The sequence below is a fragment of the Melanotaenia boesemani genome, chromosome 17 (assembly GCF_017639745.1).
Source record: "Melanotaenia boesemani isolate fMelBoe1 chromosome 17, fMelBoe1.pri, whole genome shotgun sequence".
Lineage (NCBI taxonomy): Eukaryota > Metazoa > Chordata > Actinopteri > Atheriniformes > Melanotaeniidae > Melanotaenia > Melanotaenia boesemani.
The window spans coordinates 31,819,217-31,846,604 of record NC_055698.1 but is presented as its reverse complement, the minus strand read 5'-3'; the positions used below and the strand labels follow the sequence as shown (position 1 = coordinate 31,846,604).

General features: G+C 44.7%; 2 protein-coding genes and 1 long non-coding RNA gene across 4 annotated transcripts; 1 reads left to right on the top strand and 2 right to left on the bottom strand.

The window, feature by feature from the left end:
- Positions 1-421: 421 nt before the first annotated feature.
- LOC121657192 lies at positions 422-14,244 on the top strand. Its single transcript, XR_006013527.1, has 5 exons — positions 422-433; positions 4,958-4,963; positions 5,428-5,431; positions 13,019-13,023; positions 14,182-14,244. It is a non-coding gene; the product is annotated as an uncharacterized LOC121657192 (long non-coding RNA).
- On the bottom strand, positions 5,917-18,869 carry si:ch73-196l6.5 (riboflavin transporter 2). 2 transcript variants are annotated; one of them, XM_042012569.1, is made up of 4 exons: positions 18,130-18,869; positions 11,610-12,626; positions 6,725-6,848; positions 5,917-6,633 (listed from the first exon to the last, which is right to left on the bottom strand). In XM_042012569.1, exons 2-4 carry the CDS (start codon positions 12,608-12,610, stop codon positions 6,424-6,426), a joined length of 1,335 nt encoding a protein of 444 aa, XP_041868503.1. In that variant the 5' UTR covers positions 12,611-12,626; positions 18,130-18,869; the 3' UTR covers positions 5,917-6,423. The 2 variants fall into 2 exon arrangements, with proteins under 2 accessions (XP_041868503.1, XP_041868502.1); XM_042012568.1 differs by lacking the exon at positions 18,130-18,869 and having other exon boundaries at positions 11,610-12,721.
- A 1,563-nt stretch (positions 18,870-20,432) lies between these two features.
- On the bottom strand, positions 20,433-26,266 carry slc52a2 (solute carrier family 52 member 2). Its single transcript, XM_042012571.1, has 4 exons — positions 25,424-26,266; positions 23,682-24,531; positions 23,474-23,597; positions 20,433-21,993 (listed from the first exon to the last, which is right to left on the bottom strand). The coding sequence occupies exons 1-4, from the start codon at positions 25,551-25,553 to the stop codon at positions 21,784-21,786; spliced, it is 1,314 nt and encodes a 437-aa protein (XP_041868505.1). The 5' UTR covers positions 25,554-26,266; the 3' UTR covers positions 20,433-21,783.
- Positions 26,267-27,388: the final 1,122 nt, after the last annotated feature.

Below are 27,388 nucleotides of genomic sequence, written 5' to 3'. Positions count from 1 at the left end.
TACTCAGGGACATGGCCAAGATAAGGAAGGCTGAAAAACGACCACCACTGAACAAGACACACAAGATAAAACGTCAAGACTGGGCCAAGAAATATCATAAGACTGATTTTTCTAAGGTTTTATGGACTGATGAAATGAGAGTGAGTCTTGATGGGCCAGATGGATGGGCCCGTGGCTGGATCAGTACAGGGCAGAGAGCTCCACTCCGACTCAGACGCCAGCAAGGTGGAGGTGGGATACTGGTATGGGCTGGTATCATCAAAGATGAGCTTGTGGGACCGTTTCGGGTTGAGGATGGAGTCAAGCTCAACTCCCAGTCCTACTGCCAGTTTCTGGAAGACACCTTCTTCAAGCAGTGGTACAGGAAGAAGTCAGCATCGTTCAAGAAAAACACGATTTTCATGCAGGACAATGCTCCATCACACGCATCCAAGTACTCCACTGCATGGCTGGCCAGAAAAGGTCTAAAAGAAGAAAAAATGATGACATGGCCTCCTTGTTCACCTGATCTTAACCCCATAGAGAACCTGTGGTCCCTCATCAAATGTAAGATCTACAGGGAGGGAAAACAGTACACCTCTCTGAACAGTGTCTGGGAGGCTGTGGTTGCTGCTGCATGCAATGTTGATCGTGAACAGATCAAGACCCTGACAGAATCTATGGATGGCAGGCTTTTGAGTGTCCTCGCAAAGAAAGGTGGTTATATTGGTCACTGATTTGTTTTTGTTTTGTTTTTGAATGCCAGAAATGTATATTTGTAAATTTTGAGTTGTTATATTGGTTTCCCTGGTGAAAATAAATAAGTGAAATGGGTATATATTTGGTTTTTGTTAAGTTGCCTAATAATTATACACAGTAATAGTCACCTGCACACACAGATATCCTCCTAAGATACTAAAACTAAAAAAGCCCCACTCCAACTTCCAAAAATATTCAGCTTTGATATTTATGAGTCTTTTGTGTTAATTGCGAACATAGTTGTTGTTCTATAATAAAATTAATCCTCAGCATCGAAGCAGCAACACCAGCAGACTGAACAACCTTAGAAAGAAGGCTGGAACTGTGCTGGAGAGGAGGTGCTGAACTAACTGGTTTCCATCATGGACCATCATCTCCAGCACACACTGGTCAGCCAGGAAACCTCTCCATCAATCTGATCAATAAGTCAGCTCTACTTAGACACCAGTCTATCTATCTGTGTATCTATCTGTGTATCTATCTGTGTATCTATCTATCTATCTATCTATCTATCTATCTATCTATCTATCTATCTATCTATCTATCTATCTATCCTTCCTTCCTTCCTTCACTGCATACAGTCTGAAATAAACGCTGTGCATCATTTAAGGTTGTAGAGCTTGTAGAAAATGTTGCTCACATGCTGTTGTGTAATCAGATTAAAACAAATGTATGTTTAAGAAGCTTCATTTTGCATTGAAGAAATTACATAAATTTAGAGATTTTTTTGGTGTAATGTAGTTTTGTCGAACACCAGCTATGAAAATATTGTTTGTGTTTTAAATACCATAAATGTACATTAGTTCAGAAACAAAAGCATAAAGAAGATTTTTGTTGCTTCATTGATGTCTGAATTTTATCTTTATGGCGATACAATTCTAGATATTTATAATATAACACACAACATGATCCAAATAATTCTCATTAAAAACAATGACATCATTACAGTGTATAGAAAATAATTCAGTAAAAGAGTTTCTACAAACTGAACGCACTGTTTCCTATAAACAGAAACACTTTGGACCTTCGAGCTGACAGATAAAATTAGTTTTCAGGTCTTTATCATAGGTTGATGAGGATCTGGAGGAAAACATCTAAAATCTTCCCTGGTGTGTTCAAAAACACACGATCTGTTACTGTGAAGAGTTTAAATAAACTATTTAAAACAAACAACATAAAAAGAGACAGAAGTTAAAATTTAGGCCAAGTAAGTGGTCAGTAAGATGCTTGTCTTTCCAAAACCACTCTGGATTTATTTAGCTGTAAAATCCAGTCTTATTCAGTCACTGACTGCAACACAAGACTAAACTTTGATGCATCCACTTCTATGCTTAACAGCTGCAGAAATGTTCTGTTAATTAACCTCTTCATCACAGACCTCCCTGTGGAGGAGGCTGCATGAGTTCCTACACTAAAATGTTTGCAGACACCAGAAAGTAGCAATGCTAACATGATGGGGAGAAACTCAGCTAAAAGACTCCACCAAGTGTCGGCATTCAAACCAAACACAGTTATATGGGAATGTAGAAAACCACGAGAACAGCTCTGTCCGCTTTAGAGCTTCTGCTAATTTCTCCACATAAACCAGGAGAGACGCTGCTGGTAACAAAGACGTCTGTCTCATCACTGTGGGACAGACGTTTACCTGCTTAACACCTCTATTAAACACCTAGACACCTGCTGTACTGTAGCACAGTTCCTTACCGGAGACTACTTTACTCATTCCTAGGACTACTTCACTCTTTCCTAGGATTACTTTACTACTCATTCCTAGGATTAGATTACTCATTACTAGGACTACTTTACTCATTACTAGGACTACTTTACTCATTCCTAGGATTACTTTACTCATTCCTAGAATTACTTTACTCATTCCTAGAACTACTTTACACATTCCTAGGATTACTTTACTAATTCCTAGGACTACCTTACTCATTCCTAGGACTACCTTACTCATTCCTAGGATTAGATTACTCATTCCTAGGACTACTTTACTAATTCCTAGAAGTACTTTCCTCATTTCTAGAATTAATTTACACATTTCTAGGATTATTCTACTCATTCCTAGGATTACTTTAGCTAATCCAGGACTACTTTACTAATTATCAGGATTACTTTTCTAATTCCTAGTATTACTTAACTATTTTTTAGGCCTACTACACTAATTCAGGACTACTTCTCTAATTCCTAGTATTAATTAACTCATTCCTAGGATTACTTTACTAATTCCTAGGATTACTTTACTAATTTAGGCCTACCTTACTAATTCCCAGGATTATTCTACTAATTTGAAGTGCGGCTCAAATCACCCCAATGATGAGGAGAAAGCAAGGACCGAGTTTTCCCTTGCCCGGACTTGGGTCACCGGGGCCCCCCTCTGGAGCCAGGCCTGGAGGTGGGGCACGGAGGCGAGCGCTTGGTGGCCGGGCCTTTGCTCATGGGGCCCGGTCGGGCTCAGCCCGAAATGGTGACGTGGGCCTCCCCTCCTGTGGACTCACCACTTGCAGGAGGGGCCATAGGGGTCGGGTGCAACTACTTTACTCATTACTATGATTACTTTACTCATTCCTAGGATTAGATTACTCATTCCTAGGACTACTTTTCTCATTCCTAGGTCTACTTTACACATTCCTAGGATTACTTTACTCATTCCTAGGATTACTTTACCCATTCCTAGGAATACTTTACTCATTCCTAGGATTAGATTACTCATTCCTGGGACTATTTTACTCATTTCTAGAATTACTTTACACATTCCTCGGATTATTTTTGCTAATTCGGGACTACTTTACTAATTATCAGGATTCTTTCTCTAATTCCTAGGATTACTTAACTAATTCTTAGGCCTACTTCACTAATTCAGGACTACTTTTCTAATTCCTAGAATTACTTTCCTCATTCCTAGGATTAGTTTACTCATTCCTAGGATTACTTTTGCTAATTCAGGACTACAATACTAATTATCAGGATTACTTTACTCATTCCTAGGATTACTTTACTAATTCAGGATTACTTGACTATTTCCAAGGACTACTTTTCAAATTCCTAGGATTACTTTTGCTAATTCAGGACTACTTTACTAATTATCAGGATCACTTTACTAATTCAGGACTACTTTACTAATTATCAGAATCACTTTACTAATTCATAGGATTACTTTACTAATTCAGGACTACTTTACTAATTCCAAGGACTACTTTACTAATTATTAGGATTACTTTACTAATTCCTAGGATTACTTTACTAATTCAGGACTACTTTACTAATTCCCAGGATTACTTTACTAATTCGAAGTGCAGCTCAAATCACCCCTATGATGAGGAGAAAGCAAGGACCAAGTTATCCCTTGCCCGAATGTGGGTCACCGAGACCCCCTCTGGAGCCAGGCCTGGAGGTGGGGCACGGAGACGAGCGCTTAGTGGCCAGGCCTTTGCCCACTGGGCCCGGTTGGGCTCAGCCCAAAATAGTGATGTGGGCCTCCCCTCCCGTGGGCTCACCACCTGCAGGAGGGACAATAGGGGTCGGGTGCAATGTGAGCTGGTCGGCTGCCAGAGGCAGGGACCCTGGCGGTCTGATCCTCGGCTGCAAAAACTAGCTCTAGGGACGTGGAATGTCACCTCTCTGGCGGGTAAGGAGCCTGAGCTGGTGCGCGAGGTTGAACGGTTCTGGCTAGATATAGTTGGACTCACCTCGACACACGGCCGGTCAGGCCTGGCAGACCCAAGTGTGTTGTGAGGGTCTGCTGGGAACGTCTGGCAGAGTCCCCTGTCAGAAAGAGTTTCAAATCCCATCTCTGGCAGAGCTTCAACCATGTTCCGGGCGAGGCGGGGGACATTGTGTCCAAATGGGCTGTGTTCCGTGTCTCTATTGTCGAGGCGGCCAGCCGCAGCTGTGGCCGTAAGGGGTGGTGGTCCCCCTCTTCAAAAAGGGGGACCGGAGGGTGTGCTCCAACTACGGGGGGATCACACTCCTCAGCCTCCCTGGTAAGGTCTATTCAGGGGTGCTGGCGAGGAGGGTCTGTTGGATAGTCAAACCTCGGATTGAGGAGGAGCAGTGTGGTTTTCGTCCCGGTCGTGGAACAGTGGACCAGCTCTACATCCTCTTCAGTGTCTTTGGGGGGGCATGGGAGTTTGCCCAACCAATCTACATGTGCTTTGTGGACTTGGAGAAGGCATTCAACCGTGTCCCAGGGGGACTCTTGTCGGGGGTGCTCCGGGAGTATGGAGTGCTGGACCCGCTTGTACGAGCTGTCCGGTCCCTGTACGACTGGTGTCAGAGCTTGGGCCGCATTGCCGGCAGTAAATCAGAATCATTTCCAGTGCGGGCTGGACTCCGCCAAGGCTGCCCTTTGTCACCAATTCTGTTCATAACTTTTATGGACAGAATTTCTAGGTGCAGCTGAGGTGTTGAGGGGATACGGTTCGGTGGCCTCAGGATTGGATCTCTTTGCAGATGATGTGGCTCTGTTGGCTTCGTCGGACTGTGATCTTTAGCTCTTACTGGAGCGATTCGCAGCCAAGTGTGCAGCACCTCCAAGTCTGAGACCATGGTCCTCAGCCGGAAAAGGGTGGAGTGCTCTCTCCGGGTCTGCAATAGGGTCCTGCTGCAAGTGGAGGAGTTCACATATCTCGGGGAGTGAGAGAAGGATGGAGCGGGAGATCGACAGGCGGATCGGTGTGGCGTCTGCAGTGATGTGGACTCTGCATCGATCTGTCATGGTGAAGAAGGAGCTAAACCAAAAGGCAAAGCTCTCAATTTACCGGTTGATCTACATTCCTACCCTCACCTATGGTCACGAGCTGTGGGTAATGACAGAAAGAACAACATCGCAAATACAAGCGGCCGAAATGAGTTTTCTACGCAGGGTGGCCGGGCTCTCCCTTAGAGATAGGGTGAGAAGCTCGGTGATCCGCGAGGGGCTCAGAGTAGAGCTGCTGCTCCTCCACATCGAGAGGAGCCGGATGAGGTGGCTCGGGCATCTGGTTAGGATGCCTCCTGGACGCCTCCCTGATGAGGTGTTCCGGGCACGTCCCACCGGAAAGAGGTCCCAGGGAAGACCCAGGACACGCTGGATGGACTACATCTCTTGGCTGGCCTGGCAATGCCTCGGGATCCCTCCGGATGAGCTGGTGAATGAGGCCGGAGAGAGGGAAGTCTGGGTTTCATTGCTTAGGCAGCTGCCCCCGCGACCCAACTCCGGATAAGCGGAAGAAAATGGATGGATTGATGGACTTTACTAATTCCCAGGACTACTTTTTTAATTCCTAGGGTTACTTAACTAATTCCTAGGCCTATTTTACTAATTCCCAGGACTACTTTTCTAATTCCTGGGATTACTTTACTAATTCCCAGGACTAATTTACAAATTCTTAGGATTATTTTACTAACTTAGGGCCACCTTACTAATTCCCAGGATTACTTTACTAATTCAGGACTACTTTACTAATTCCTGGGATTACTTAACTAATTTTCGGGACTACTTTACTAATTCCTAGGATTACTTTACTAATTTAGGCCTACCTTATTAATTCCCAGAAATAATTCACAAATTCAAGACTACATTTCTAAGTCCCAGCAGTTTCCCTGCAGACAAGGTCAGACAGCTTGAAATTACTCGGCTGATAAATGTCCATAAATAAGGCTGAAAGATGTGGAGACTCCTCTCTTGTTGAGCTCTTTGTTCATTCAGGGACATTTCGTGTTGCACGGGTCTCCTGAGGAGAAGTAACCGTACACACTGACCAGAGGAAACATGGTCACGGCTCCCAGCAGGGAGCCCAACTGCACAACAGCTCCACACCACACGAGGGCGCTGTGGCCTTCGTCTCGCAGGATCAGCCCAATGATCACCTTCACGTAGGAGAGAGAGAGGATGAAGACCACCCAGGCCAACACCTATAGAGCAGAGGGAGGTGAACACTGGACAGAAGCATTCACAACATGAAAAAAGGAGGAGAGAGTGAATGAAGTCTGAGAATGGACTCACTATGATAGCAGCACCCGAGGCCTCGTTCACCAGCAGTGGACATGGACTCAGGACAGCCATGCTCATTATGTAAGCTCCAACGCCACTGCCCATCACTGTGAGAGCACCCATGAACACCAGGGATCTGTGGAGGTCCAGTTTCTGTTCAGTTTAGGCAATTTTACATCAAATACAACAGTACAAGAAGTTCATGTTTCTGGAAATGTGGAAATACTGGAGCTGAGGAATATATCAACCTTCAGACAGAAGAAAATTCATGATGTTACTGATTAACTGAGTAGAAACAAGACATACAGCTGTAAGCATGACATTTTAGGGAAAAAATTCTAACATTTAAAGAAAAACAAATAAAATAAAATGATTAATTACATTAAATCAGACTAAAAGAAAGGAACCGAGGGTTAGAGTGCTGTGTGCTTTCTACTGACTGTTACCTTTTCTGGACGTGTTTTTTTTTACAGCTTACTTTCTGTGTGGAGTTTACGTGTTCTCCCTGTGTATGCGTGGGTTCTCTTCAGGGTCTCCGGCTTCCTCCCACCGTCCAAAGACATGAAGTTAACTGGTCACTGTAAATTCTTCCTAGGTGTGAGTTTGTGTCTCTGATGTCCGTGCGATGGACTGGTGACCTGTCCAGGTATACCTGCCTCTCACCTGCTAAATGCTGGGACTGGGACACTTGAATTGGAGAAGTGATCTAGACCAGGGGTTCCCAACCTTTCTTCCTCGAGGTCTCCCTTCATGCATATACTAAATTGACATGGACCCCCTGCTCTACCCTGTGCTGGAATCATGCTGGTTTTAGGTTTTCAAGAGTGAGATACCATAAATAATAATAATAATAATAATAATAATACATTTTATTTTAAAAAAAGCGCCTTATCAAAGCACCCAAGGACACTGTACAAACATAAGACACTAAAAGTAAACAAAACATTAAAAGCACAAAACAGAATAAGTGATAGAGGAAGGAAACACTGTGGAAAGATGTATATGGACTTAGGGGGGATAAGACTGTCTGAACAGATGAGTTTTGAGTCTGGATTTGAAGAGAAGGAAGGAGTCCACTGTACGGAGATCAGGAGGGAGGGAATTCCAGAGATGAGGAGCCGAGCGACTAAACGCCCTGCTCCCCATTGTTGCCAGACGTGCCGGGGGAACGGAAAGCTGATGGGTATGGGAGGAACGCAGTGTGCGGGAAGGGGTGTGTGGATGAAGGAGATCAGAGATGTAAGATGGAGCCATGTTATGGAGTGCCTTAAAAGTGATGATCAGTATTTTGTAGATGATCCTTTGTTTGATGGGGAGCCAGTGGAGTTGTTGCAAGATGGGAGTGATATGATGAGCAATGGGGGTCCGAGTGATAACACGTGCGGCAGAGTTTTGGAGGAGCTGCAGCTTCTGGAGGGACTTATTGGGGAGGCCAAAAAGAAGTGAATTGCAGTAGTCAATGCGGGATGTGATCAGGCTGTGAACAAGAATGGCAGTAGTTTGGGAAGTGAGGGAAGGACGGAGAAGAGAAATATTACGTAGGTGGAAATAATATATTCTGGTTGAGTCCTGTCCTTTGATAAATGAACAACATACAGCCTTACTTTTTTCCTTAAAATAGGGACAATTTGTGGACATTAATCACAATGGCTCTAATGTTCAAAGCCTCACGGACCCCCTGTGCTCTTTGGGGGACCCCAGGTTGGGAATCACTGGTCTAGAAAACAAATGAATGGATTTTATCTTTTGTCATTTGCTCTATATTTTATGATTGTACTGCACTTTTTTGCAATGCATTTTTCTTTCTTTCTTTCTTTTTACTTGTCCTGTCCAGCATGGTAGCAGCAGAATGATGGTTTGGATGGTGTGCTGCACCAAACGAGAGGAGCTTTATGGATATAAGACCCTCCTGATGATTAAGAATTATTCTTTATTTTTAATTTAGTCTTTTGCTAAATTTACATCTTAATGCTGACCTGACACGAGGGGTGGGGACAAAAGAAAGGAGAGAGTGAAGAGCAGAAAGACAGACAAGGATCCTCCAGATAGAAAGTAACTGTATCAGCTGTTCAGTCTAAGAAGGAAAAGCCAGACAACGAGCTGTTGCACCTCCAAGGAAACAAAACCACCTGCAACATCTGCAAGAAAAACTGAGCTAACAATCATCGGGAGTACCTGTAAAACAACAGAGAAGCTGGAGAAAAGAAATCTTGACAACAAAAACATGAACACGACTCCAGTTACTGGGGATTAGATGTTAGATCGACAGCACTCTAATGTATTTGTTTTTAATGTGCTTCATCAATAAATCGGGTCGGATATGAGGAAATATTTCATCAGAGTTTTTCTCTTCGTGTGGGGTTAAAGGTTTCAAAGAATCAGAGAAATCTCAGGACGAAAGATGAGATTGAAAATCCATACTGGATCTTGTGATGTTCAGACGCTCCGGTGGCTAAAATCAGACAATGTCTGTGAAAAGTCCCAAAAGCATCAGCACATCCACACATGGAGTTAAAACCAGCAGAGGAGATGGACGGAGAGAAAACATTCAGAAACTTTATGGACTGAGATGAAATGAAAACTGTTGCCTGACCAATCAGAAGCTGGAGTTCTGTTTGGGAGTGATGGATGCTGTGTCCTCCAGGCAGGAGAGGAACCATCCAGTTTGTTTTCAGTTCACTTCCAGCTCCGTTAACACATTAAAACAGTGCATGCAGCTTTGTGCTAAGCTGCTGTTCAGATTATCAGTGAATGTTTTGTTCATTTAGTCGACGCAAACTACATTCTTCACATATTAAAACAGCCAAACAGCCGGCAGTCTGGACCTTTCACCCACTGAAAACGTGACGCATTCTGAAGCCAAAATACAGCTGAAACCCTGAAGACACGCATGTAGTAAACACACACCTGTCCAAACTGTTTAAAACATGTGACTGCACCCTGGAAAACATGCAGATATTTTACATCTGATGGATTAAATAATTAGTTAATCACTGGTAAATCTCTACATTTAGTTTGTATCCATAATTTACGCAGGAGTTGCATTTTATCCAAAACAAGAAGGTGAACTTTACTTTTCCAGTTTCTGTGGCTGAGATGGACTTTTGCTTCCCTTTTTAAGACGATATTACATCAAGCTATGAGATGAAAAAAGGATTTGAAACTTTCTATTTTAATTTATAGATTTATTCGAACACTAAACTCCTTCATTTAAAAAGTAAAACTAAATCTGATTTGGGTAATGAAACGTCCCTCTACTGCAGCTGTTCAGCCTAAATTATATTTTGGTTCTATTTTAGGTTTAAGTTTTCAGATTTCTAGAACATTCAAGCCCAATGAGAAAAAAAGGCTGAGGTTGTTTGACATGTAAATAAAAGCAAAATGCAATGGTTAATAAATCTCATTAACCCAGAGATTATTCCTCTGCACACAGAGATTCCTCTGATTTGCTGATGTTAATCTTTGCATTGTATGATCTTTGTTCCACAATTTAAAACTCAGTTTTTCCCCCAGATCACCAGCATCCAGCTTTGTTTTTTTTTGCCATGCACACAGAGATTCCCCCTGATTCTCTGAATCTTCTGATGATGTTCTACACTGTAGATGGTGGATCTTCAGAGTCTCAGGAACATTTTTCTGAAATTGTTCCACAGTTTTAGATCCAGTTTGTCTCAGATTGGTGATCCTCTGTCCATCTTTCCATCTGAGAGACTCTGCCTCTCTGAAATGCTCCTTTTATACCCAGTCATGTTACTGACCTGTTGCCAGGTAACCTGGTAGTTGTCAAATGCTCCTTCAGGTGTTTCTGGTTTCAGAATGTGTGACCACAGGGGGCCGATTGCGTACATTTCTCTGGATGTACGTCTTTTATTGAAGTGTGAGTTCATTATAATGCAGGTACAGTAAAGCTGTCAGAAATGGTGACCTCTGTCACCCCTTGGACTCTTCTAACATAAAGTGACCCTCACATAGCCGCGATCACAGAGGCCACTGCAAAAATGTAGTTTGCATCGAAGATTGTAAAAGTGTTTCACTCAATGTACGTTTGTGTTGCACTTTCCAGCCACCGTATTCCAGCCTTTTGTTGCTCCTGTTCCAACTTTTTACAGACATGTTGCTGCCACTAGATTCACAATCAGCTCATATTTTCCTTAAATTTGTAAAATGTCTCAGTTTCAACATCCGATATGCTGTTTTTGTTCTATTGGCATTGTCTTTTTATTTACATTTTACACAGTGTTTCATCCTCTTTGGAAGTGGTTGTAAGATAATGTAAATACATCAGCAGCTTTTCTTTATTTTTTAATACAGTGCTGCGTGAGAGCACGAAGATCACAAGCAAATAGTTTTGACCTTTGGTCTTGTTCTTTCTGATTCCCTAAATCTTTTGATATTATACTCTGTAGATGGTGGGATCTTCAGTCTTTACCATTTTACAATTGCAAAATTTTTCCATCTAGAAAATATTGAATATCTACCCATCTCTACTTCTGAGATACTCTGCCTCTCTAAGGTGCTCTTTTTATTCCCAATCATGTTACCAACTCTGTTGAAAATTAACCAGATTAGCTTCAGCATGTTCCTCCAGCAGTTTCTGTTTAGAACCAGTCACTTTTCCATCCTGTTGTTTCTACTAACCTTTCCACGAATCAAGATGAGCAAATATTTTTACGAAATAAAAAAATTACACTTTTTTCCAAAGTTTTTCTACCAAACACCATGAAATTTTTTTTCCTTTTTAAATATCTTTTTCTTAAAGAGTTAATATTGACATTTTATATTGTGTTTTTTTCCATGTTAGAAAGAGGAGCTTAATGTTATTATCTTTGATGAAATGATATTTGAACACAGGGCAGCTTGGTTCGTGTATTTCTGTCAGCGTCCAACGCACACTGACCTGATTTGGGCAAACATGGCGATGAAGCACGCCAGCGGGTTGGACACCGCAGCCAAGGTGGCAGATAAGTGATAGGCATTGTTTCCGTACGGCAGGCAGGAGTAGGACTGCACCGAGGGAAGCACCGTGTTGGTCAGAGCGTTCACCCAGGCCAGAATCACGAAGATGTAAATCACCTGCATCCAGCTGTAGGAGCCGGTGCCGAAGCTGCTTCTACGGTTCTGGTTCGCAGGTCTGTAGGGGTCCATCATGGGTCTCTGCTCGGCCCACTTCCTGCTTTTCTGAACTTTGTTTTTCACCCCGTTGGTGTATCTGCCGTTGGGGTGCTCCCGGGCCACGGCAGGGTGGTAGTTCAGCAGCAGGAAAGCCGCCAGGCAGACAAGCATCATGGCACTGAGGAAGAAGAAGAAGACCTCAGCTGAGAAGTTTGCAGGCTGATAATTGGCCAGAAGCTCGTAGACTGGCGTACTGTTGGAGGTGTTCAGAGACTGTGTGCCATTCATGCAGTGAACAACCCCGACGCCCTGAGTTAGAGCCACCAGAGCCGGGAGCAGACCACTCACACCCTCCCCGATGAAGTAGGTGGTCAGATACTGAGGCTTGAAGCGCATCATGAAGGGCAGGAAGGTAACGGAGGAGGTGCAGTCAACAGCAGCGAGGAAGAAAGTCAAAACAAAAAGAGCCACGCTCCGAGGAGCTCCTGCAACCACCACAGTCTCCTTCCATAAGAAACCCAGCAGGAAACTGGCCAAGGTGCCCAGGCCCACGATCACATATATGACGGCCGTCTCGTTCAAGGCACCCGGCCGGAAGCGATGCATCAGAGTGATGGAGAGGGGCCCGATGTTTGCCATCTGAATGAGGACTGAGAGGTACGAGGGCAGGTACCAGCCCTCCGGGATCTGAGGGACGATAAGAGGCAGCTCCACCCACAGACCGTTGATGGAGACCCAGGAGCCGATACCGAACAGGCAGGCCAACAGGTGGGTGAGCAGAGACATGATGGAGGAGTGTTTGCTGTAACAAGACAAAATGGAGAGGCTAATGATTAAACACATACAACATTAACAGGTAGGATCCAGTTCCAACTGGTTAAGCAAATCAAAGTTTGACTGAATTTATCATCTCAACTGTGTAGAATTCAGGATGCTCCAAAATAAGATTCACTGCTATGTTTTCATTCATATAGACCACTATAAAGTGAAAAAACTGGACTGGCTGGAGCACGTCTGTCAGTGCCAGGAAGGGCGGAGACCCTTCCCCTATATAAGGAGCTGGCACTTTACAAGCAGGTCATTTGAAAAACGCTCACCTCTTCGAAAGAGCAAGGAGGGTGGCCTGGTGAGACACTCACTCATGCTACTCAGAGAACCAGGGTTACGCAAGTAACCTAAAGTTCTCTTTCATAGCATGCGTTTCGTGTCTCACTATGGGAAAAATACTGACTCCCGGATTGCATGAGCAGAAGGCAATGGATAACGTACTGTCGAATTTGTAGAACCTGTCACCCACAACCTTGTGCAGAAGGAGCCAGACTGAGCACCGAATGGGCCAGTGGTGGCACAGTGACGTCAAGCGTGTAAAAGCGAGTAAAAGTGTGGGGGGAGGCCCAGCTAGCTGCGGCACAAATTTCCTGAATGGATACTCCCCTAAACAGGGCCCAGGAGGTAGTGAGGCCCCTGGCAGAGTGGGCACGCAGGCCCTCCGTGGACCTTGATTGTGGACCTCGTCCACAATCCAGTGAGACAGCCGCTGTTTTGACACTGGCTATCCCAAATGGGCTTTAGCCCATCACACAAAAAGTTGGTCACTTTTCCTGATAGTTTTAGTTCTATCCATAAAAACACGCAGAGCTCTGACTGGGCAAAGCATATGCAACCGCTGCTGCTCCTCCGACAGGAAAGGTGGGAGACTGAAGGATACCAAATCAATTGGGGAACATGGCCCCAACACTTTAGGCAAGAAAGCGGGTTAAGGGAGCAAGCTCATCCTTTCCCCACCCACAGAGAACTTTGTACATGTTGGGTGTACTGAGAGAGCATGTATCTCCCCCACACGCTTGGCTGAAGCAAGGGCCAACAGCAGCACTGTCTTAAAGGTTGCCACCTTCAGATCCACCTGATCCAGCGGTTTAAAAGGAGGATCCGCAAGAGCATCCAGCACCAACGGGAGGTCCCACGATGGGGCCAAGGGCTTGGAGACAGGTACTTCCTGTGCGGCGGATATATGGGGATGTAAAAATATGCGTCCTTCACATCGATTGAAGTGAACCAATCGCTCAGGCGAAGGAAAAGCACCAGAGCAGTGTGCGTCAGCATCCTGAATTTGTACTTCCTGAGATGCTTGTTTAAGACCCGCAGATCCAAAATTGCCCACATCCCGCGATTGCCTTTCTTTGGCACGAGGAAATATCTTGAGTAAAACCCACTCTGACTGTGTACATGGGAAATTACACATATCGCTCCTTTATCCAACAGAGAGAAAATTTCCTCCTGAAGGAAGCCAGCCGCTTGCTCCTTGGCTTGTGATTCGATCACTACTGAAAAACCGGGGGGGATACGGCGGATTGTAGCCTGTATCCTCTGCTTATTGTGCTCAGAATCCATCTTGAGTCTGTGCAGCCTTTCCACCGCTCCACTCTCAGTGACAGGGGGCTAACAGGCCAGTCCGCGATTTGTGGGGTCAGATCGCCCTCTTGTGGCACCGAGCAGCCGGACAAAACACTCTGTACTGCGCATGCGCGAGGTAATTGATCCTCCACAGAATTGTTTATATTAGGACGAGGTCCCACTCCGCTCGGGAAATGCGAGACCAGTTCCCATTGTGTTGATATTTTTATGTTTTGCAACATATCCAACTGCGCTCTCAGCACAATGCCTGGATGCGACAGTTTGCAAACTTTTAATGTTTTTTGAACAAAAGTGCTTGTGAGACAAGGCTGGGGACTGCCAAAGGATCTCCCCCTGTTGAAACCAGTCTCTGCATCGTTTCGAGGCGCGTGTGCAGGCTCGAACATCCTGTTGTCCATGCGCCAAACTTCTGCCCAGGAACTGAGGTGATGGGGAGAGCGGATCCAACACGAGCTCTCCTTCCCTCCCGACTATCAGGTCAACCGTTTCCTCCTCCGAACAGTCTGAGTGGAGGTAGGCGGCGGCTGATCGGGGCGCGAGCCTTCAGACCTCTTCTGCCACTGGCCCTTGTTGGCAGGGCCTCGTGAAGGTGTCTGGGCAACAGGCTGCGTCTTCGTCAGCTTGGGGATTTTGAAGATTGGGGGTGGACGTCGTCCTGTTTCTTGTCCTCGCACCTCTTTTGCATGGTGGAGACGGCTGCACTAAACAATCCCTCTGGGGTTATGGGAGTATCGAGGACGTCCTCCTTCTCCTTGGTCGAGAGTGTGGTGAGGTTCAGCCAGCGTGCTCTCTCCTGCAGTACCATAAGCCCCATAGCTCTGCCCAATGCCTGGACCGCTACCTTGTAGAGGTGAAGGCAGTGATCAGTAATAACACACACTTCCTCCCACAGCTCAGAGTCGGGAGCGGCGGTCATCTCCTCCTCCAGCTCCGCCTGATACGCCATAAGCAGGGATGAGGCATTGAGTGCGCGGACCGTCAGCGCAGCTACCTTGTAGGATTTCTCCATCAGGTTGGACTGAAAGCGGTCCGCGCTGGATCCCACCAACATAGACGTCTTTGGGTGAAGGTGCGCTGCCACTGCAGACTCGACTGGGGGCATCTGGCGAAGGCCGCACTTTTCCATTCCCTCGCAGTCGAGTACAGAGCTCCCACTCAGTGGGTGTTTCTCCCTGTAGGGTTTGTTCCGCAAACGGAGGGGACGGAAAACTCCTCCAATAACTCGGGTGAAAAACGGTAAAAGCTGCTTCCCCGTTCTCTTTGCTTTTGGCAGCTTCTTCCCGTCATAACGGGACCGGCTGGCCTCAGCTTGAACTTTGGGCCACTGGATGTCGAGCTTTGCTGCGGCCGCGTTTGCACACGTCCTGCAGGTCCGATTCCAGGGCGGGTGAAGATGAGGCTCCTTCGTCGACACCTTGGGGCTTTGCAGCCAGACCAGGCGGTCTCAATGACGGATATTCGTCCTCTTCTTCATCAGAGATGAGAAGTTCCGAACTTACATCCGAGACTTCGTCCTCTCCTGCCATAGGATAATCCAACGAACCGGCTGTGAGGCCGTGGTCGGCTGAGACCAGTGGGAACGGATCAACAGCATCGAGAATTTCGCCCCAGCTTGTTCCAGGTTCGGCATCTGGGACCAGTGAGACCGTCTGGTTCACAGGTTCTTGACTAACAGCCGCAGAAACCATCATTGGGTTGCCGCCAGACATGTTCGCTTGACGCGCCAGATGGTGACGGAGCAACTTGAGGGAGAACCGGCTACAGTGGGAGCACACCTCCGAAGACTCAAGCGCAGCTTGGGCATATTTCAGACCGAGACACATCACAAACTGCAGGTGAGTATCCCAGCTAGAAATTTTATTTCCACAGGGGCAGGCTCGCACCTGTGGTTTCTCCCCTGCTTCAGTGGGTCCTTGGGTGGTATCCATTCTCAACCACATCCTGCATCGATCACAGCAGCATGGCTTCACAGGAGAAGAGTCGGACTGCTGAACTGGCCTGCCTGCCATCATGGAAGCAGGAAACCAGTTCACAAAGGTCCAGGATTGTAGAGCAGCTAGAATCCTGCATCAGACCAGAATGGGACAACATTCCTCACCTAAAACTCCAGCAACTGGTCTCCTCACTTCCCAGACATTTCCAGACATGTTAGAAGAAGAGATGCTACACCATGCTGAACACCACCCTGGAACTACTTTTTACATCATGCTGAACATCACCCTGGAACTACTTTTTACACCATGCTGAACATCACCCTGGAACTACTTTTTACACCATGCTGAACGTCACCCTGGAACTACTTTTTACACCATGCCGAACGTCACCCTGGAACTACTTTTTACACCATGCCGAACATCACCCTGGAACTACTTTTTACACCGTGCCGAACGTCACCCTGGAACTACTTTTTACACCATGCTGAACATCACCCTGGAACTACTTTTTACACCGTGCCGAACATCACCCTGGAACTACTTTTTACACCATGCCGAACATCACCCTGGAACTACTTTTTACACCATGCCGAACGTCACCCTGGAACTACTTTTTACACCATGCCGAACGTCACCCTGGAACTACTTTTTACACCATGCCGAACGTCACCCTGGAACTACTTTTTACACCGTGCTGAACATCACCCTGGAACTACTTTTTACACCATGCTGAACATCACCCTGGAACTACTTTTTACACCATGCTGAACATCACCCTGGAACTACTTTTTACACCGTGCTGAACATCACCCTGGAACTGCTTTTTACACCGTGCTGAACATCTCCCTGGAACTGCTTTTTACACCGTGCTGAACATCTCCCTGGAACTGCTTTTTACACTGTGCTGAACATCACCCTGGAACTACTTTTTACACCATGCTGAACATCACCCTGGAACTACTTTTTACACCGTGCTGAACATCACCCTGGAACTGCTTTTTACACCGTGCTGAACATCTCCCTGGAACTGCTTTTTACACCGTGCTGAACATCTCCCTGGAACTGCTTTTTACACCGTGCTGAACATCTCCCTGGAACTGCTTTTTACACCGTGCTGAACATCTCCCTGGAACTGCTTTTTACACCGTGCTGAACATCTCCCTGGAACTGCTTTTTACACCACGCTGAACATGTTGCTGCATCAGATTCACTATCAGTTCCCATTTTCCATCACCTGGGGAAATGTCTCAGTTTCATAATCTGATATGTTGTTTAACTTCTACTGGGAATAAAATATGAGTTGATGAAATTTGGAAATAATTGAATCCTGGTTTTAGTTACATTTTAAACTGTGTAACAGCTTTTTTAACTGTTTGTGTGAATGGTATTTAATTGCAAGTTTAACATTTTGCACCATTTCTGCAGAAATAATGTAAAATCAAAACAAATAAAATAAAAGCCAACCTTGAGTTTAATGTGTTACCATGAGGAAGCATCTCTGCCAACACTTGGTGAAGATGCAGTTAACATCCTCCCACACAGAGTTAATGTTTACTCCTTTTACACCATGCAGCTAAAAAGATGCTGATCCTCTCATGCGCTGGTCGTTTCAGGCTTTGAACATTCAATAAAAGCAACACGACCACCTACAGCTTCACCACTACAAGCTGAGAAAACAATGACCAGTGCATTGTTTATTTAAAGAGATACTTCATACTGAGGAGTTGCCATGAATCAACGAATGGAGAACACAACGGTCATAAATTCAGAGGAAAAACTATAAAAGGAAGAAAAGCACAGGTTTTTAAATAATCTCATTTAAATGTGAATTAAAGCTCCTGAACTGTCAACTTTCTAAATATCTTCTGAATAAAATTTTAAAACTGATTCAACTTTTAGTCTGCATAACTTTTTTGTGCACAAATGATGACAGCATGCGTTACTGCAGATACTCACCTGCTGTTTGCTGGAAAGCTTGAAGTTTTCTGCAGAGAGAACGAAGCCAAAGTCCTGCTCTGTAAGGGTGCCAGGGGTTTAAACCCTGCTTGAGACAAGTGGGTGTGAGAGTCTGTAGCCAGCTATCATGCATTAACTGATCACTTGACCCTAAACTCCTCCATGTGGACTTTCAGGATGACCGGTGACGAGTATTGGTTTGCAGCTGCTGCTTTCTTTCCTTCGGACCAGTGAGATGCATTTAAGAATCTGCAGAATTCAGTAATTCTTCTTAAGGGGATCATGGGAGCAGAGGTGAAAATGAGAGTTTACACAGTGGAGCTGCAGAGCAACAAGAACTCATTGTGTTAGAGATGTTTATCGCTGACATATTTACCCAAATGTCACATTATAAACTTACATTTCAAATAAATCAGCCCTGTCCTGTCTTTCGCACATTTTTGTCACCCAACATCAGAGAACTGTAAATAAGTCATGGCAGCAGAGTATTACTTATTACTTACCCCACATACGTTAGTTATTGTTTGATAAGGGCATGTAACTGCATGTGGTGTCCAGGGTTTTACTGCACTGTGCTGCTTTTCTATGGGTAACTTGCATCTTTAATACAGTTAGGACAGTGTTCCCAAATGGGGGTAAATGAACCCATCAGGGTACTTGGAGACGCTCCAGGGGTACAAGAGAAAATACAAGAACAGGGAGAACTTGTGACTTCAGTTTGTATGATGAGATGAGTCAGTTCAGGTGGTCAGGATTACTGCACACATGTGGAAATGTACACGTCGGTCCTCGAGGGCACCAATCCAGCAGGTTTTCCAGATTTCCCTGCTCCAGCACACCTGACTCAAATTAAATGGATCCAACAGCCTATAAGGATCTCCACAATGACTTGTTAGATTAAGTCAGGTGTGTTGAAGCACGGAAATCTGGAAAACCTGCTGGATTGGTGCCCTCGAGGACCGACGTTGGCTACCCCTGATCTAGAAGCTGGAACGCACGTCTAAAGGTGTAAAAATAAAGATGTGTACATATGTAAAATAGATTAAATATGTAAATAAGAAATAAAACTAGTAAAAAAAATAGCATTGATACAAATAACTAGAAATATAATGTATAATAATAAAATATAGAATACATTAAGTATATACGAAATTAATAAACCTATAGCAAAAATATTAAACTGTTCAAGTATATAAATAATGCCTAAATAAAATTTTAAAACTACATTAATGCATGTGTTTATATATAAATTAATGTATGTTTATATATTTACATATGATTAATCACAGGATATTAAATCACATTTAAAAACGTAAACACCTAGCTTGCAGTGCCACCAGCTAGGTGTTGAACCAGAAATTGCAGCCTGAACAAATGCATGCATCGACACAGACGGACTTTGATGAAACTAAATCTCCAAATTAATTAAAAAAATGAATTAATGGCAAATTCTGATTTTTAACATGGCTAAATAATAATGTGTGTGTGTTAAAAACATCTTTCTCTTTTCATTAATGTGTTAATTTTACAGCACAAATCTGAGCCCAAATCCAAAAGAAAATCTGTTTGGAATTTGCATGGAAAAATATTCCCGATATTCCCTGATCCTGGAAATCTGAATGTTCGGGTTAAATCAAAATCTGCTTCAAAAAGTCCCCCACAGCCGGCTCATCGTAGGCTTTTCTTCTAACAGATCTGCGTGTTTTTAACTGGATTGTTCAGGTTTTAGGTACATTAAAGACGGCGGAAGCTCTAAATGATTTATTTTGGTTTCATCTTTTTTAACAACCTGGAACTTTTCCTCTTCACTGAAGGAAATTTCACAATGTAGAAAAAAAAACAAGTTTCAGGAATCTCTTTTAATTTCCATCATTCATTTCTCATTTGTTGTTCGATTACAATCGTTATAAATAAAATACAATAAAACACGAATCAGTCCTTAAAATCATCACAATTCTTGACGAATAATTAATTTTACAATGAATAGAGGACCAGATCCTCAAGGCGACATCAACATCAGCTCGATTCTCTGCTGCAGCAGCACCGTCAGTACCAACAAACCAGCTGCAGTTTTATTAAATTAACATCTTTTAGATTCTCAGCTTAACAACTACGTTAAAAGCCAAACCTGATGAAACGTGCAGGCTGTGCATTGTGTTACCATGGGAACCAAGCTTTCATTTAGCAACTGAACTAATCCAGCCGTAAATTGAGCTGCTCAGAGATAAAAAGCAGGCAGAGATGATAACTTAATAATCTGGCCACATTCTTTAATGTTGATTTTTTCCCTCATTTTAAAGAAACCTCTTCGTACGAATGTAGCTCCAGTTCTCAGCTCTTATCTGACCCCTGTATTTCCACCACATGGACCAGGAACTACACGGTTGTGGTGAGGCGGACAGATTTCAGGGGCAGATATCTCATCTTTAAAGATGTGAAAGATTTCCGATTCAGACCTGCTCCCGTCAGCAGAGACTCGTCTACATGGTGCTTCTAAGCCTGGAAAGGAAATGCTGAAATCTGCAATCTGAGGGAAGTCTTTGGGGGGAAAAAGTCCCTGTGGACAGACGCTCTGGGTAATTTTTGGTCGGTGGAGGTAGAAATTCACCTCAACTCAAAACCTGATCTAAGCCACATAAACAGCAGCAGGAACTAAACGCTGAGACGCTGCATGAGTTAAAGGTTTACAGAGAGGTTACTGTATGAAAATCCAGCTGTCAGACCAGAAGAAGCTTCCTAACAGAGTGAAATCACCAATAAATATCTAAAGTAGAACCTTTCTGCTTCTTTCTTTGGTCCCCTTTGATTTAACTGAAGGAACCAGGGACTTAAAAAGTTCCAGAGGGAGAATAAATGCCCCAAAAGTAGGAGGTTTCGATGAATACCCTAGAGCTTTTTGGCGGGGGTGGGGCTGGTCTGGAAATACAAGTTACAAAACTTATGTCCCTATCTCAGCTCCACCTTGATCAATGACCTCTTCAAGTCCTCACACCACACCCATCTCTTCGGCTTGATATTAGCGACACACTCATAAAGTTTTGTGACTGTATCTGGAACAGTTCAACTACAGGTCGACTAATAAAGATGTCAAAGAAAAGCCTTTGTGATAACCAGAAAAGCCCTCAGACTCCAAATGTGACCAGCGACAGCATCACAGCTGAAGGATACGCTGCTCCCTGAAGGAAAAAACATTCATGTGTATTTTAAGTGAATAAAAATCCCACAAAATGGTCAGAATGAAACTAAAAAGTGTGAAATTCATCATAAAGTTCACAGCTGAAGGCTGAAATCCAGGAATGCTGCTGCTTTTGTGCACTTTACACCCTCAGCTCTGCGGTCGCTTTCCCATTAAACGGATCCAGAAGCAACTTGTGAAGAAATACTTGGCGTTTTGTGTCCCTGATCCAAAAAAGTAAAGGAAACTGCATCATCAGATATTTGTTCCTGTAAACATGTAAAGCACTTACGTGTACCTGTTGTATACAAAGAGCAGGGCGGCCATGCGCCCGTTGTCTGGGAATGTTTAAATATTCACAGGCTCAGAGGCCTTTCTCATCGGTGAGACCATCCTTTAGAAAAGTGGTCCAGTGAGACTCCGGCACTCTTCAGAGAAGCTGCAGATTTCCCACGAGGAAGGAAAGTGAGTTACTTCTGCTAGCTGCAGTTATCCACGCAGTCCTGGGATCTGGTGAACACGTCGTAGACGTTCACCAGAGGGAACATGGCGAGGGCTCCGATGAGAGAGCCGGCCTGGATGGAGATGCCGCACCACAGCAAGGCGGCATGGCCGGCCTCGTGAAGCAAAGTCCCGATCACCACCTTCAGGTAGGAGAAAAGCCCGGTGAAGAAGATCCAGGAGACGACCTGCAGGGGGCGCAACAGGCAGACAGATCAGAGACAAAGACGTCACGGTTTCTGATACCACAGCAAAGTTTAGTCATGAATCTGAGCGGATGTGGAGGGTTTTCTACGGAGTTTATTGGTTTGCATGCGAGTATTTTACCTGCTCCAACAAGCAGAGATTCATGGACTAACGGCACAACCACTGCTCTTCGTATTTATCCACAACTAACCCTCATTATCTCCATTTGAGTTTACAACAAGGACAGAGTGGAGGAATCTGAGGTTGTGGATGCTGTTTTGGGAGGCGTTTGTGGAAGGATATTTTAAAAACAGAGGATCATTGCACTATATCTATAAATGGCTAAAAAAAAGCTTGTAAATAACATGAATAAAGTCGGGCTTTCCCTGGTTCTGTTCAGGAGTCTCAGAATGTCTGCGGCTTTCTGGCGAACTGGCCGACGTCTACACCAGTTTAACCAGGAAAAAGTTGAGACTTTACTCAGAGAAACTTAACATCAACATCTCGGTTTGGTTCTGAAAGTTGACGTTTACATCATCAGCCTCTATTATAAGCTACAGTCTCCTGCAATAAACAAAGTAATCAGACAACAGAGAGAGTTTCCTGTCGGCTCAACTGACTTTGATCTTTTTCTCCCGCTTGGCAGCAAGTCCACGGAGGTGCTGAAGACTCAGTTGTTCTGTCACTGGTATAAAAATCCTGTAAATGAATTCTGAAACTTGTTCTGAGTCTAAAACAGCTCCTGATAACTAACATTGCACCTTTCTGGGAACGAGCTCCTCCTGCTAGCTGCTGTGCTTTGTGTGGGTGTGGCTGAGTGGGGGGAGGGCCGATCCCACTGTTAACTACGGAAGCCCACGGAGAGCATTTGTAGTCCAGATTAAAGGCCCATTTATGCTCAAAGCAGAAGACGGATAAGCAGACAGACCGTTTCATCCGTCTTCTGCGTCGGTTTGGTCTCTTTTCAGGGAGCTTAGCTGTCCGACGGCTGACACAGAAGACGGAGGAATACCACCAGAAATTGTGGAGGCAGCGCTGAGCAGAATAGCTGACATGCGACCAGAGAAAGAGACAAACCAGAGAAGAAAAGAATCAGGAAGGAAAAGAAAGAAAGAAAGATGACGAGCACAACTGTAGAAATTATGCAAGCTTTTAAATAAAGGATATGCAAATGTTTAAGATGTGTTGGCCGGTTGGAAACAACTACATAGCAACGCTTTACCGTTACTAAATTCTGAACTCAGCACTGCCCCCTAGTGGAGGAACTGACTTAACAAACCAGGGCAACGTAAAAGACGCATGGAAGTGTGAGTACAGACGCATGACGTCTGAAACGGACGTCGTTATTTACGTACCTAAAGGAGCATAAATGGGCCTCAAAGGGGCAGTTAAAAAATTCCAGATTTTCATGGAAATAAATCGTCATAAAACGTTGAATTAACTGATAAAGTCAAAGTTTCTATATTGATAATGACCACTCACCACTAAAGCCATGCCAGCGTGGCTTCCCAGCAGCGGTGGACAGGGACTGAGCGCCGCCAACGCCAAGAGATACGCAGCAAACACACCTGCAGCCAAAGACAGGAAGCCCAGACCTGCAGAGGCCCTGGGAGACGGAGGGGGACGATTACAACACGCGAAGACATGTCTTTAAACCCACTTCATGATCAATAGTCTTCTGTTTTCTCACCTGAGGATGACAAACATGGCCAGAAAACAAGCCAGGGGGTTGGCGATGTTGCCGAGGACCACGGAGAGGTGGAAGGTCATGCTGCCGTACGGCAGGCAGGCGAAGCTCTGCACGGATGGCAGGACTCCGTTGGTGAGGGCGTTGGAGGTGGCGAGCAGCACCAGCAGGTAAATGTTCCGTGACGTCCAAAACACCGGTGGCTTTTCCTCCACCCGCACCTGCTCCTCGGACACCGGCGTCCCTCCGTTGTACAGTCGGAGAGTTTCTTCTTCGTTCTTGGTCGCCGTGGCGTCGTCGGACTCCTGCGGAGGATCCTGCTGCTGCGACGCCGCCGGTCTTTGCGTCAATGCCAGGAAACTCAGAGCCGACACCGTCAGCATCACACACAAGAACCAGAAGAAGTTCTGGGCAGGAAAGTTCTCCTTTAAATACTCCGGCTTTGACGTGCCGTTCACCGTTTTACACTCCAGCGTGTTGACGCCCTGCCCCAACGCCACCATGCAGGGGAACAAGGCGCTGAAGCCCTGCCCGATGAAGAAGGTGCGGATGTACTGCGGCGGGTAGCGGAACATGAAAGGCAGGAAGGTGACGCTGGACGTACAACAAACAAAAGACAACACAAAGGTGAGGAGGAGGAAGGGAAGCGACCTCTCCTCTCCAGCTATCCGAACAGTGTGTGACCAGGAGATGGCGAGACACGCCGACGCCACCACCGCCAGCGCCTGGATGCAGTGGATGAGCACGCGCTCGTTCAAGCGTCCTGGAGCACAGTGATGCGTCACCGTCACCGCGATCGGACCCAGGTTCCCGAACGCTATGAGCACCGACAGGTACGCAGGGAGGTTCCACGCTGGAGGAGAAACAAGGAAAGCATGAACACACACCAAAGCCAGTCAGAGGTTCGTTCTGTCAGGACAGTAAAAGATCATCCGGTCCTGATCAGGACGGAAAAGAAGTAAATACAACCTCCGTTAAACACACGACATGACAAACAGTCAGCGTTTAATGGAGAACAACTAAACATCCATCCTTACAGGTGGCCAGGATTACTACACACATGTAGAAATCTACACGTATGTACATTTAAAATAAAAGCTCCATGTGAAAAACTGGATTTTTCACGTCCAGAAACATGTGATTAAATGTTTGGTGATTTTATTGATGCATTAAGACCTGGAAGTTGTAATGGAACATGGAAATAAGTAAATGTGTCAATAAAAAATATATATAATAAAATATCAAATGTATATTATTTATGTTATTTAACAACAAGGTCTAAATAAAGAAGAACCCTCTAACCTCTGGGACGAAACAGGAGCAGGAACTTATTGATCATGTGATCATGGCTGTAAACAACACATTAAACCCAAAATACCAACTATACTTTGTATAAGCTATATTTTTATTTTCTCATCTCTCTACTAGTTTGTTTCTGAATTAAAGCGAAGGGAACTTCTTCCATTACAGAAATGATGGGGATGATGATCTTCCTCAGTCTTCTGAGCTGATCAGACCAGCAAATATCGGTCTGTGACTGATGTATTGATATCGATGCGTACGTTCGCCAAAACGTGCAGACTTTAAACAAACGAACAAAGAGTAAATTGGTGTGATTCTATTTTTATTTATTGACTCTAATGTCACATCTAATTTAACATATTTCCTGTGTTACACGAGCGTGGTTCTGACAGACAAACCGCCAGGCAAACAGAGCCTGTTGTCTTCGCCGGATGGACACTGACCTTCGGGAAGCACGTTGACAACCACCGGGAGTTCCACCCAGAGGCTGTTGACGGGAATCCAGGAGCCCATGGCGAACAGAGCCATCAGGACGTGGGTCACCGCGGCACTGCTCCACCAACTGCCGGCCATGGTAGCGTTTAATTTGGCCAGGAAAACGGAGAAAAACCAGAGTGACTTTGTTTGATTAAAGCGCCGATATTACGCTCTCCAACACCGCGCTGTAACCGGAGCAATGGAGGACAATTACGCAAAGTTCCAGCCTCTTTGGTTGCCTTCAGGAACCCTCGTAACTTACAGCGTCACATTTGTACTTCTTCCTATTTTTCCACGTTGGCAAACTTTATGAACGCCAGAAATTACACACCAGATAAATTATTCATTGTTTTTGTAATTTCTGAAAATAGTTCAGTTACTTTAAGCAAACTGACCACATTTACAGCAGCCATGCTAACCGTATCAAGCTAACCTCATCGTACTTTCAAATAGCTGCCATCTTTACTCCGATTAAAATAAACAAGCAGGGTCAAAATACTTAAACGCAGCTATTTTGAGTTATTAGGACATTGCTGTCTTTGTGTATGGTAAATCATTGACGTTGTTATCGTATTAATACAGTAATTTCCTGCATTCCTATAACAGTGAACACACCATCCAGTCGTGGCTGCATGAGGCGGGTGCGCTCGTTTTGTTTTCTTACAGATTGTTTATCTCTCAGGCAGATTGTGCAGCTATATCCAGGCCAAAGTTCACAAAAACCTGGAGGGGAGTGGGAACACAGGGAAAGGACAACACATAAACAACTTACTCTGATCCTAGTGCAGAAAAAGGGGAAAAGTCAAGACAGAGTTCAAACAAACCAGTTTCCATTCACATCTGAATTTTGTTTTTCCTAGCATATATTTTCAATAATATTGTGCAAAACTATTAATTGTTTTTAATAGTTTGCTTCCCAGCAGTCAGCCTTTGTTGTAATATTTTAACGCGATCAGTCTCCAATTTTTGTTTTCTCCTTTCATACCAGTCCTGGTACCTGGACATCTTCAGAGGAACTTAAAACTCAGACCTATGAATCACTCAGGCAGAAAAAACTCTAACTCAAAGGATGAACCAGAGTGGTTTCGACACAGACAACTTAGCAAGGATCAGTTTAAACTGGATCTTTAGGCTCTTTGTCACCAGCAGCCCGTCTCAAAGACACATTTTCCCCATTTGTTTAGCAGGTTTCTGAAAACCAGCAAAGATCAGACAGTGTGACAGACAGAAATCAGGATTTCAGCAGCAACAAGGTGATTCCCAAAGAGCTGGTAGCTGGAAACCTGGCTTATCTCAGCATGGAGGCAGAAACTGGACACGTGGAGGACAAAAGAAGAAGAGTCAGGAATAAAAACCATCTACAGCAGAGGAACAGGATCTGAGATCCAGCAAAGACCTGAACCAGGACCTGAGAGATGCATCTGGACCTTCAGCTGATCCATTTACTGTTGGCCAAAGCCTCATTAGAAATGGTCTCCATGGAAACGTGGCTGTCAAGAAGTCGTTCTTTAGGAAGGGAAATGGAGAGAAAAGGCTGAGGTCACATGATACAAGAACAGGACTGAAGATCAGTGGAAACAGGTCTGATGGAGGGGCGGATCCTTCCCAGAACCTGGACCTCAATGGGTTTGACGGAGGAACGGATCCTCCCCAGAATTTAGACTTTAACATTACTGAATCCGTGTGGGAACATCTGAACAGAGAATGGAACAAAAGGAAGAAACATCTGAAGAACTATGAAAAGTCCTTTTCATAGGTCTTTTTAGGCTCCAACACCAGGTTTGACACGAGGTAGAGCGAGCTTCATCTTCATCACCATCTGTGTGGTGTTGCACACACCACCATTCAAGTGTGGGTCCATGTTGTTCAGAACCATCCAAGGATCCTGGAGAACTATTCCTGACGGCTATGTTGAGGATGGATGGAAACTA

Coding starts and splice junctions, on each gene's coding strand:
- si:ch73-196l6.5 (XM_042012568.1), bottom strand. CDS start 12,667: ATGTGTTTAATCATTAGCCTCTCCATTTTGTCTTGTTACAGCAAACAC. Junction 6,849..11,609: donor GCCATGTTTGCCCAAATCAG/GTCAGTGTGCGT, acceptor GGACCTCCACAG/ATCCCTGGTGTTCATGGGTG. Junction 6,634..6,724: donor CCTCGGGTGCTGCTATCATA/GTGAGTCCATTC, acceptor TCTGCTCTATAG/GTGTTGGCCTGGGTGGTCTT.
- slc52a2 (XM_042012571.1), bottom strand. CDS start 25,553: ATGGCCGGCAGTTGGTGGAGCAGTGCCGCGGTGACCCACGTCCTGATG. Junction 24,532..25,423: donor TGTCAACGTGCTTCCCGAAG/GTCAGTGTCCAT, acceptor TTTCTCCTCCAG/CGTGGAACCTCCCTGCGTAC. Junction 21,994..23,473: donor ACGCTGGCATGGCTTTAGTG/GTGAGTGGTCAT, acceptor CGCCCCCTGCAG/GTCGTCTCCTGGATCTTCTT.